Below are 12,133 nucleotides of genomic sequence, written 5' to 3'. Positions count from 1 at the left end.
GGAGGCAGCTCGGCGACGCGGATGGAAGCCCGAGAGTCAGCCCCAAACATTTCTTGGGGGAGGAACACAGGGAGTGTAGCAAAGCCAGGTAGGAGACCTTTGCCAACTTCCTGTGCTTACCGGGGGGCTAGAGAGACCGGGCAGGCACCGTGTTATGCTGTGGAGCGCACGGTGTCTCCAGTGCGGGTGCATAGCCCGGTGTGGTACATACCAGCTCCTCGTATCGAGGAGAGTGGGCATCGAGCCAAGTGTCATGAAGCCGGCTCTACGCATCTGGTCTCCAGTGCGTCTCCTTGGACCGGCTTACATGGCACCAGCCTTGCGCACGGTGTCCCCGGTTCGCCTGCATTGCCCGTGCGGGCTATTCCACCTCGCTGCACTGGCAGGGCGACCGGGAGCATTCAACCAGGTAAGGTTGGGCAGGCTCGGTGCTCAAGAGCTCCAGTGCGCCAGCACGGTCCGGTCTATCCAGTACCACCTCCACGCACCAGCCCTCCGGTGGCAGCTCCCCGCACCAGGCTTCCTGTGCGTGTCCTCGGCCCAGTACCACCAGTGCCAGCACCACGCACCAGGCCTACAGTGCGCTTCGCCTGTCCAGCGCTACCAGAGCCTTCCTCCTCTCCAGCGCTGCCGGAGTCTCCCGCCTGTCCAGCGCTGCCAGTCTGCAAGGAGCCGTCAGAGCTTCCTGTCTGCATAGAGCCGCCAGAGCTGCCAGTCTGCAAGGATCCGCCAGAGCTGCCAGTCTGCATGGAGCAATCAAAGCCGCCAGTCTGCAAGGAGCCACCAGTGCCGCCAGTCTGCAAGGAGCCGCCAGTGCCGCCAGTCTTCAAGGAGCCGCCAGTGCCGCCAGTCTGCATGGAGCAGCCAGAGCCGCCAGTCTGCATGGAGCAGCCAGAGCCGCCAGTCAGCATGGAGCAGCCGGAGCCGCCAGTCAGCATTGAGCAGCCGGAACCGCCAGTCAGCATGGAGCAGCCTGAGCCTCCAGTCAGCATGGAGCAGCCGGAGCCGCCAGTCAGCATGGAGCAGCCAGTCAGCATGGAGCAGCCAGAGCCGCCAGTCAGCATGGAGCAGCCAGAGCCGCCAGTCAGCATGGAGCAGCCAGAGCCGCCAGTCAGCCAGGATCCGCCAGTCTGCCAGGATCCGCCAGCCTGCCAGGGTCCGCCAGTCTGCCAGGATCCGCCAGAGCCGCCAGTCAGCCAGGATCTTCCAGATCCGCCATTCAGCCAGGATCCGCCATTCAGCCAGGATCTGCCATTCAGCCAGGTTCCGCCAGAGCCATCAACCTGCCTGAGCTTCCTCTCAGTCCTGAGCTTCCTCTCAGTCCCCTTCCTCTACTGTCACGCCCTGGCCTTAGTATTTTGTGTTTTCTTTATTATTTTGGTCAGGCCAGGGTGTGACATGGGTGAATTATGTGTTGGTTTTGTCTAGGTTTTTTTTGTAGGTTATGGGATTTTGGTTAGTGGAGTTGTCTAGAAAAGTCTATGGTTGCCTGGAGTGGTTCTCAATCAGAGGCAGGTGTTTATCGTTGTCTCTGATTGGGAACCATATTTAGGCAGCCATATTCTTTGAGTGTTCCATGGGTGATTGTTCCTGTCTCCTGTGTCAGTGTTTGTTCCACACGGGACTGTTTCGGGTTTACACGTTTGTTGTTTTTGTAGTTTATTCATGTATAGTTTTCTTATTAAAAACAAACAGGAATTTCAACCACGCTGCATTTTGGTCCTCCTCTCCTTCCCAGGAAGAACCGCTTAACAGTGGTAATTGAGTCTCCTTCTTTTTGGAGAAGGCGAGAGCCAAATCGGCATATTCAGGGGGAATGCGCACGGTGGAGACCTGGTCTGGACTCTCCACCGTAGCAACACCTACCTGAGCACTCTCGCGAACACCCCGTGAGAGCCCTCTGTGGCCAAGAAACAGTGGGGTTATGACAAGCTAACCAGGGTAGGCCCAGCACCACGGGAAATGCACGAGAGTCAATTAGGAAGAGACTAATTATCTCTGTATTACCCCCCTGAACACCGCCCGAACAAGGAGAGGGACCGACTTCGGTGGAAGTCGTGACAGACAGTTGGATAACTTTGACCTTTGTGTTGGCTTAAAGGGTGACAAGTTATTATCCTGTGTCCCAATTAATTGATTGAGGTTTGCAAGCCTATGGCACTTGCAGTAATGACAGTGATAGCCCTTACCTCGTCTGGTCTCTACACTCTGGGCTCTGTAGTCATAAAGAATTGTCATAGTCCATATTTCAGCAGTGAGAGGATGGTAGTGGCCATCCAGGAGAGAAAGACTCTCAGAGACTCTACCGGAGGAGGAGAACATATCTTATAGATGATTATGAAAGTCTGACAAACATTAGAAACTAGGACAGATTTCTGAGTTAATAAAACATTTAGAAAAATATATACACTTAGTGTACAAAACATTAAGGACACCTGCTATTTCCATGACATAGACTGACCAGGTGAATCCAGGTGGTCACTTTAATCCACTTTAATCAGTGTAGATGAAGGGGAAGAGACAGGTTAAAAAAATATTTTTAAGCCTTGAGACAATTGAGACATGGGTTATGTATGTGTGCCATTCAGAGGGTGAATGGGCAAGACAAAATATTTAAGTGCCTTTGTATGGAGTATGCTAGTAGGTGTCAGGCGCAATGCTTTGTGTCAAGAACTGCAATGCTGCTGGGTTTTTCATGCTCAACAGTTTCCTGTGTGTATCAAGAATGGTCCACCACCCAAAGAACATCCAGCCAACTTGACACAACTGTGGGAAGCATTGGAGTCAACATGGGCCAGCATCCCTGAGGAAAGCCTTCAACACCTTGTAGAGTCCATGCCCACACCATGCGAGGTGTTTTATACAGGAGAGAGAGTAAGAGAGGCAGCAGGGGGCGCAACAACTTGTTTTCTTCTCTGTAGTTCCCATGACTTTCATTCTCTCTGAGTAGAATTGTGTTTCAGGACGCCAGGGATACAGAGAGCGTGCGTGAGCGAGAGAGAGAGAGAGTGAAAATGAACGGAATAATGTCACGTTGACCAGTGACCAGCACGTTTACAGAACGTTTGGATATTTGGAGCGGTTTTAAAATGGATTAACTGATTCGGTTGTTGTATTTTTTTTACACCTGGATTGAACTCTGTCGATAACTTGGATTATGAGGATAACTGGCGCCACAATTTACCATTGAGAAGCAGCAATACTGCACTGGAGAAAGCAACAAGGTAGCAAACACAAACACAGTCATCCAAGGTAGGAACAGACCATTTACGTTTTATGAAAGTGTAATAATATAGGCCTAATAATAATCATAATAGCCTAATCGTAATCATATAATACATAAGGAAACATTATAATGCAATTGATTAAATTATTTACATTTTAGTAATTTATCCATAATTATGCTTATAGAGTTTTTGTTTGTCGACTAATTTATTTCAAAGAAAATTCAAATGGTAGCCTACATGCTATGTTTCTATTAAATCGCTTAGGATTTCAGATTTTGAAAGTGTAATTTAATGACTCGCTACTGCGCGCTCACACTTGAAATCCAAACCCCTCAGCCTGGAGGAGAGCCTCCTGTCCCGTCCCTGTCGGGTTTGACAGAATGTCGATCTTTTTGCGCAGGGTGCAGCCAGCTTTCTATTTGTTGATAACACAGATATATACATGCCTGCCATTGTGATGGTGTTTACCATAGCTAAATCATATTTGTAATAGCCCAGCTTCATAATACGTTTTAAAGACGTTTGAAGTAATAGGCATAGCCTACATGTTTTTGGATAAATTAAATTCTAGGCTTTTGTGAAAATAAAGTAAATAGATATTGTGAATAGTATTTATTTAATGACAATGGAACTTTCCAAACCTCACATGGAGTGGAATTGCACCAGTGTGAGACAGACAAAACAGATAGGTCTATGTTTAAGTTGGGATCTTTAAACCCCTACATTCATCATACCAAGTGTGGTTTATTTTGAGAGATACATCACAGATGAGTTTTTACTACAAGCACAGTGATAAAAGTGTCACTGCAGTCCAGCCATCTGAAAATGGAGTCCTGTTTCAGTGGGTGGCCACTCATTAGGATCAGGGTAAGGGTCAAGGGTCAACACACATGGTCAAGTGGGCAGAAGCCATGTTCCCCTGAGTCTATGGTCAGGACCTTCAGACAAACTGAGACACTAAAGAGCAGACCAGACACTGCATGTGGTCTTGAGGAGAAAGTGTTGTATTAAATACGATATTACTGCTTTATTGCTGTGTTATTAATGTCATTATGTCTGCAAATACAACATATCCATTTTTTAGGTACTGTAGCCCTCAAAATCTAGGAGATATGAGAGGACTTTGTATCTGGATTCTGAGGTGAGATATCACTTGTCACTTACAATCACTTTGGTGTATACTGAACAGACTCATCATAAACATGTTGTATCACACTGCAGCTGCTGATCACGCACTATGCATGACTCAATTTAATCGTTTTGTTTTAATTGTCTCCATTTTAGATTATAATACTTTTTCTCTGAAAAAAAGCTGTTAAATGTATTATAGCTCAGTATGCTATCTGTCACACACAGAGTTTCCATGCTTCTGCTGCTGCTCAGGCCATATCCCCTGGATTGCCAACTCACTATAGACCACAGGAAGGTCAGTAGAGTGGCTGGGGGTCAGCAGACGGGAGAAGGGGAGCAGGGAGGGGGTTGTGCTGGGTGGAGTTTTAACATGTGTGTGGTCTGTTTGACATCGACAAGCGCAGGACGATAGACCTCCCTCATGTGTTTGCAGCCTGAGAATCCATTTTTCACTCACCTTTATCATCATCTCACGCCAGTTGGCACAGGCTCACGGAATCTGAACTGCCAAAGAAGGCATGATCTTGTCTTCCGATTGTAGCCGTAGCCAATTAACACCCTCCAGTTCACAGAGGATGCATATCCTTTCAACTGTACAGGGGAAGTTTATAGTGTCTGCTGCCGTGATGATATTGTTCAACCACAAAGCCATTAAATACAACACTAGTCTATCTCGGGCCATTTAAACATGCAATCAGTCATTGAGGAAGGATGCCCCCCAGGGGAATCCGATCCGGGTGTAAATCTGTTCACTCACAGGAGAGCAGCGGTGAAAATACGTTGTCCAACACTGGGGAACATGTAGAGGATCATACCAGCAGTCAGCAATACATCGCCTTCAACCTCAGTGCTATGAGAGAGAGAGGGGGAGAGAGGGGGGAGAGAGAGAGAGAGAGAGAGAGAGGGGGAGAGAGAGAGAGAGAGAGGGAGAGAGAGAGAGAGAGAGAGAGAGAGCAATACATCCCCTTCAACCTCAGTGCTATGAGAGAGAGAGAGAGAGGGAGAGAGCAATACATCCCTTTCAACCTCAGTGCTGAGAGAGAGAGAGAGAGAGAGAGAGCAATACATCCCATTCAACCTCAGTGCTATGAGAGAGAGAGAGAGAGAGAGAGAGAGAGCAATACATCCCCTTCAACCTCAGTGCTATGAGAGAGAGAGGGGGAGAGAGAGAGAGAGAGCGAGAGAGAGAGCAATACATCCCCTTCAACCTCAGTGCTATGAGAGAGAGAGAGAGAGAGAGAGAGGGGGGAGAGAGAGAGCGAGAGAGAGAGCAATACATCCCCTTCAACCTCAGTGCTATGAGAGAGAGAGAGAGAGAGAGAGAGAGAGAGAGAGAGAGAGAGAGATAGAGAGAGAGCAATACATCCCATTCAACCTCAGTGCTATGAGAGAGAGGGGGAGAGAGAGAGAGAGAGAGAGAGAGCAATACATCCCCTTCAACCTCAGTGCTATGAGAAATGAAGAGAGAGAGAGAGAGAGAGAGAGAGCAATACATCCCCTTCAACCTCAGTGCTATGAGAAATGGAGAGAGAGAGAGAGAGAGAGAGAGAGAGAGAGAGAGAGAGAGAGAGAGAGAGAGAGAGAGAGAGAGAGAGCAATACATCCCCTTCAACCTCAGTGCTATGAGAAATGAAGAGAGAGAGAGAGAGAGCGAGAGCAAATGAATGATGGACCAATATTTATAACTGTACTTTGTGGAGAGTGTTGATGGACAGGCTAACTGTCGGATGGGGCATTCCTCTCTGGGAGAGAGCTTGTCTCTGTTGGCCCTCTGCGTTTCCAGGAGTCCAGCTGTTTGACCCATGGCTGACCCTGGAGATGACAGTGGAGTAGAGTTACAAAGGCTGCAGCGAGGAGGAGGCCATGGTCTGAGTGATCTCTGAATAGCCCCATGTCGGTGACTGACAGAAGGATAGCTATCTGCCAACTCTCCCTACTATCCCTACCGTTTGGGTATTCTCTTACAGTCTTCTCAACGCCAAAGGGAGGCTGAGCCTTTACCATGTGCATGTGTAAGCTCACAGAAGACAGGATGAATGTAGACAAAGTGGCTCTTAAAGAGCTGGATTTCCTTCTTTGCGGCTCCTCAGGCAAAGCTGGCTGGCGTAGGGCAGGGTTGGCTGGCGCAGGGTCCTGAGACAGAGAGTGCAGTGATCGCCACTAAGGCGCTAATACGTCTCTGGCAGCTTTACACAAAGGGCTAGAGTCAACAGAGGGATATGCAGGTAGTCAGTAGGGGATGGGAGAGTAACAGACAACCTCTAATCAGACAAATCTGGGTTTTATCCGACATGAACAGAAGCTCATCACATACACAGCGAGGGAGAGAGAAAACCGTTGTTGATGACATGAGGTCATTGTCTCATTAGCTTCAAGTCTTTCATGAATAATGATGTTATTCTTTTTCTTCTCTACTCTGCTCTTAAGTGGTGTCTGTTTCATGTTATCCATGCTGTGGGTGGTGTAGGGCTTTAACTCAGGATGTTCCTGCAGGTTCCTCAAAGGGCAGAGCAGCAGGAGGCTGGAGGAGTGCAGGGTGGGGCCCCAGGCTCCTGGGGCTCCTGGGGGCCTTGGTCCTCCTGCTCCCGCTCCTGTGGGGGAGGGGTTCAGGAACAGAACCGACCCTGCCTACCCTCCCACACCCCCTCCATGGGTGCTGTTGCTTACCCCTCCAGGCCGGATGGCCACCACCCCAACCAGAACCCAGACCATGTAGTGTCTGCCCTAAGACCCACTGTCCCACTGCACCGCACCAACCCTGGGAGACCCCCACCGTCCATCAGCAACACCAGCTTGGCCAGCCGAGGAGAGCTGAGGGACCAGCAGAGAGACAGAGAGGCCAATGCTGGACGCAGGTACAGTATCTATCACACCATACAGACAGGGGCCTGTCTCTGTCTTTCAGTCTGATCTGTGTTTAATGCCCTGCATGTTGAGCAGCCCAGTCTAAAAGTGTCCCTGTGGAGCTCCAGCTCACCCCATGGTCCATTGGACTCCCCTCCAGTGTAAAGCTATTCTTTTATGGATGGAGTCAATGGCTCGGCTTGTGCTTGGCGGGTTTGTGGCCTCCTTCCTGTGAGCTCGAGTTAAAAAGCTTTTAAATAAATAGAGCTGACAGTTGAGTAATGGGGGGTTGTTGACGTAGGAATCCAAGTCTCCAGACAAAGCGCTCTCTGCTCGGCGCTTGTTTGCTAATGGTAATATCCATCCTCTTCTCAGAAGTAATTTGCACCTGTGATGTGTATCTTTGACATTTTGTTTGACAGTCTTTGATAGTCCAGTCAACACATTTTGAATGTAAACAAGTGCCGTAAGTGGAGGTTATTTAGCACAGACAATTGTCTTAACCCGTGTGTGTGTGTGCGTGTGTGTGTGTGTTTTCAGGAGGGGCAGTGACAGTCCCATCATTCCAGGGAAGTATGGCTATGGGAGGATGGCTTACGTTGTGTCTCTCCAGACAGACACAGGCCAGAGGTCTGGGATAGAGACAGGGACTGGTCTCTCCCACAGACAGAGACGCTCCCCACTCTCTGACCCCAGCCCGTCAGCCACCAGGCACGGAGGCCACAGGCCTAACCCCTACCGTCCGCCCTACAACAACCCCCATCTCCACAGCTACAGCCCAGTCCATCACCAGCCCCCAGCCCCCCAACCCAGGTCTAACAATAACCCAGCCTCCCTTCCCAGGTCTAACCCTAACCCAGCCTCCCTTCCCAGGTCTAACCCTAACCCAGCCTCCCTTCCCAGAGCTAACCCTAACCCAGCCTCCCCTCCCAGGGCTAACCATAACTCTAACTCTAACCCTAACCCAGCCTCCCTTCCCAGGTCTAACCCTAACCCATCCCTCCCAGGTCCCCTCCCAGCCTTCCCAGGTCCCTAACCCAGCCTCCCAGCCCAGCCCCTTCCTTCCCAGGCCCAGGGCTAACCCTAACCCAGCCATCCCTCCCAGGGGCTCCCTAACCCTAACCCAGCCTCCCTTTCCAGGTCTAACCCTAACCCAGCCCCCAACCCAGGTCTAAGGGCAATAACTCTAACTCTAACCCTAACCCAGCCTCCCAGCCCAAGTCTAACCCTAACCCAGCCTCCCCTCCCAGGGCTAACCCTAATCCAGCCTCCCAGCCCAGGGCTAACCCCCCTCCCAGGGCTAACCCAGCCCCCCTTTCCAGCATAGGTCTAACCTCTAACTCTAACCCTAACCCTCCCAGCCCAGGGCTAACCCTAACCCAGCCCCCCCCCAGCATAGGTCCCAGCCCAGGGCTAACCCTAATCCAGCCCCTCCCTCCCAGCCCAGGGCTAACCCTAACCCTAACCCAGCCCCCATAGGTCTAACCCTAGCCTCCCAGCCCAGGGGCATAGGTCTAACCCTAATCCAGCCTCCCAGCCCAGGGCTAACCCTAACTCTAACCCCAACCCAGCCCCCCAGCCCAATTCTAACCCACCCTGGTCCTCCTCACTCTACCAGCCCAGCCAGAGGCACCAACCTAGGCAGGAGCAGCAGCACTCATCCAGACAGGCCTCAGCGGCTCAGCAACCCTTTGGACGGCCCTACAACCCACTGCCCACCTCCTCCTGTGTGGGAGAGCACAACCAGTACAAGATTTGCAACAACAATGTAAGAACGGTTCAGCCATGACTTATGATCATTTATGAATGAATCCCTCACTGTAACCCACAGCTAAACAGCTAAATCAATCATGAAGGGTAAAACATGGAGGTTATTAAGGAAGATGAGGTCTGATAAGACAGATATAGTGGAGATGTTGCGATGGTTGACAATGCTAGGCTGCGATTGTAAAGACTGGAATTTACCTTGGGGGAGAATGTGGCCATTTCTGGACTTAGTAGGCCGGGGGACGCATATTCACTCTCTATCTGTCTATATGTCTGTCCAGGCCTGTCCTCCAGCCAGCAGACACATCAGAGCGGTGCAGTGTTCTTCCTACAACAGCTATCCCTTCATGGGTCGACTGTACGAGTGGGAGCCTTTCAATGAAGGTATGGGAGGGTCTTGTCATGTTTTTCATATTGCCTTGGTGTTGGACAATATTATCCAAGGTGTGAGGTGATGTAAGTGCCACAGTATGTCACCTGTCTTGGCCATTTTAATGAATGTCCTGAGCTGCCAGATGTTGTTTAGAGATCTAGGTGTCTTAAGTATCCAAGCAATAGTTAAAACACCTCAAGGATAGACAATTACTTTTAGGATACTGATTAACATTTGATGTTTTTCTTCTCTCTGTTGGAGTGAATGGTATTTACTGCAGACGTATGACTAGAATAAAGCTCAAATAACTTGACTTTAGTTGATGAGGACAGGTCAAGTTTGCTTGATACCTATCTCAAACACATGAACATGCAATTACAACACTTTTAGCATAGCTGTCCTTGTAAACCTCATGAGCTAATGGACAAAACATCTGAGTGAAGTCCAAGTGCAGGTGGATTACAAACCTGACGTTACATACACCCCACTGCCTGCCAAATCCCAGTGGTTTCCAGGCCTGGAGGGCATCTGCCTCCCTCCCACACAAGAGACACCACCCAGAGGTCTGTGGTTCTAATTACCACTAATGGATCACCAGAGAGGAGCAAACAACCCGTTAACTTCCCTTGATCCCTTGGATTTATTAAGAATTTGGTTAGCTTTCCTTGAATCCCTCGTTGTTGCTTGGCATTACCTTTCACAACACAGCATTACTGTAGAAGGCAGACTGCAGACATTGATTTACTCATCACTTGTAATCACAGGATAATTGTGAGGGTGTGCCAGTATTTAGTCCACTCCTCGCATCAGTTGCTAGATGGCAGCATGGCTCAATGGAAGAAAACAACAACTCTGCATCTCTTCACCAGATCACAATTCTAATGCAGCAGTCTACCCAGCTTGTCCACCTACATTGAACATTGAACAATGTACATTTACAGCCCTGCCAGGCACCCTACCAGAGAGAGATAATGTTTTGTACTCATAAATCATATCAAATCATTAATTTCTGTGTCTCCTCTGTCACAGTTTCAGGGGACCAGCGTTGTGAGCTCAACTGTCGTGCGATCGGTTTCCGCTTCTACGTGCGTCAGTCGGATAGGGTCATCGATGGGACGCCGTGCAGCCAGAACGAGACTTCCATCTGTGTGGCGGGGAGGTGTCAGGTAGGACACTTAACTCATTTACCAGTGGCCTGGCCAGACCTGTGGACTCCTGCCAAACCACTCAGAATAGAACAGAACAGTGACAGGATGGATGGAATCAGAGGAAAGAAAAGCTTAATTCATTGAGATGAAATGTTGACATCATTCCACACAAACCTTCATACACGAGAAAACACGGCCCCAAAAGAGTTCTCAAGATCAATTGCATCCAAATGCAAGATGACAGCACATTTTATTGAAGACATTTAATCAATTATATATAACCAGCAGAGGGCAGCAGAGTATAACACTGTTATCTGTCCATAAGGAGTGAAACAGAGGTCAGTTTGGGGTGATTGGGTTCTGAGTCCAGGATCTGGGATCTCAATGAAGGATTATGATGGACATATTTGTTCCTTTGACTTGATTTTTTATATACATCTCTAAAACACACCTGTGGCCAGAACTTGGAAAGACAACAGTCCCTGTGTAAACCTGTGCTATTGACTGGCTGTGTCCAGTGTGCAGCTGGATACGTTTTACTTCTTATTTCATCAGGATTGAACTCTTAGAGATGTTTTTCCAATATGATTTTAAGCCACAATTCTGAGTGAACCCTTTCCAAGTTGCGCTCTAGGAACTCGTGCTTGCCTCTGAGTCTCCCTTCAACCCAATTTGCTGCGCTCTCAACCACATTTTTTCCCCCATGGAGATCTTTACTATATTAAGATTTAATCAAGATAAAGAGTCCCTCTGATCTCATATTAGCTTTAAGTAATTTCCACTTTTAATACCAGTGAAATTGTGATTTATCACAGGGGCCAGTGTTCTCACCAGACCTCTAGCCCTCCAGCCAATAGATCTCTGGGCAGTGTGGTGACTAGCTGACCCCATGGAGGGAGTGGTCTGCTTTTATGTGGCCGGGGTGGGATCTCACTCAGTATTCATGCAGCTGGTCTGTGGGTGTGGTATGGACTGCAGTGTGCACTGTACTGTACTGCACTGGACTGAACCGGACTGTACTGAAACTTACACTGTTGTGGTATGGACAGTAGTCTGGACTAGACTTTCTGGACTGGACTGGACTGCTCTACTGTACTCTACTGTATTGGACTGTACTCTACTGTAGCTTATACTGCTGTGGTCTGTGGGTGTGGTATGAACTGCAGTGTGTACTGTACTCTACTGTATTGGACTGTACTCTAGCTTATACTGCTGTGGTCTGTGGGTGTGGTATGAACTGCAGTGTGTACTGTACTCTATGTGTCTGGGTCCTTTTTGGCACTCTGTCTCTGATACCCTGCAGTGAGTTTCCCAGTAGGTTTACTTGTGTATAACACGGTCCATCTCTGTCCAAGGCGGACCCTGGATTTGAACCGACGCCAACATCAACACCACTTACCCAGAAAGCCTAGGCATTTCCTACAGTGCTTTAGTATTTCCGACAGTAACTTCACCATCTGCTACACATTGTGAGCTAAACCAACCAGGGACCATTCTGTACTCTCTCTCTCTCCCTACTAGGGAACGTATTGAGGCCTGATTTCGGTGTATACTCACCTAGGGAATATATTCAGCAGGTCAGAGCACATCCCATAGTAGCAGTGAGATGCTGTCATAAATTATATTGAGGAGACCAAAGTAGA

General features: G+C 49.0%; 1 protein-coding gene across 1 annotated transcript; it reads left to right on the top strand.

Moving 5' to 3' along the window:
- Positions 1-2,816: 2,816 nt before the first annotated feature.
- Positions 2,817-11,332, top strand: LOC112264231 (thrombospondin type-1 domain-containing protein 4-like). Its single transcript, XM_042319081.1, has 9 exons — positions 2,817-3,252; positions 4,312-4,368; positions 4,584-4,653; positions 6,852-7,213; positions 7,743-8,121; positions 8,821-8,970; positions 9,251-9,353; positions 10,372-10,508; positions 11,306-11,332. The coding sequence occupies exons 2-9, from the start codon at positions 4,340-4,342 to the stop codon at positions 11,330-11,332; spliced, it is 1,257 nt and encodes a 418-aa protein (XP_042175015.1). The 5' UTR covers positions 2,817-3,252; positions 4,312-4,339.
- The last annotated feature ends 801 nt before the right edge of the window (positions 11,333-12,133 follow it).

The sequence above is a fragment of the Oncorhynchus tshawytscha genome, unplaced genomic scaffold (assembly GCF_018296145.1).
Source record: "Oncorhynchus tshawytscha isolate Ot180627B unplaced genomic scaffold, Otsh_v2.0 Un_contig_37_pilon_pilon, whole genome shotgun sequence".
Lineage (NCBI taxonomy): Eukaryota > Metazoa > Chordata > Actinopteri > Salmoniformes > Salmonidae > Oncorhynchus > Oncorhynchus tshawytscha.
The sequence above is the reverse complement of the archived record's forward strand: the minus strand, read 5'-3'. Positions and strand labels throughout refer to the sequence as shown.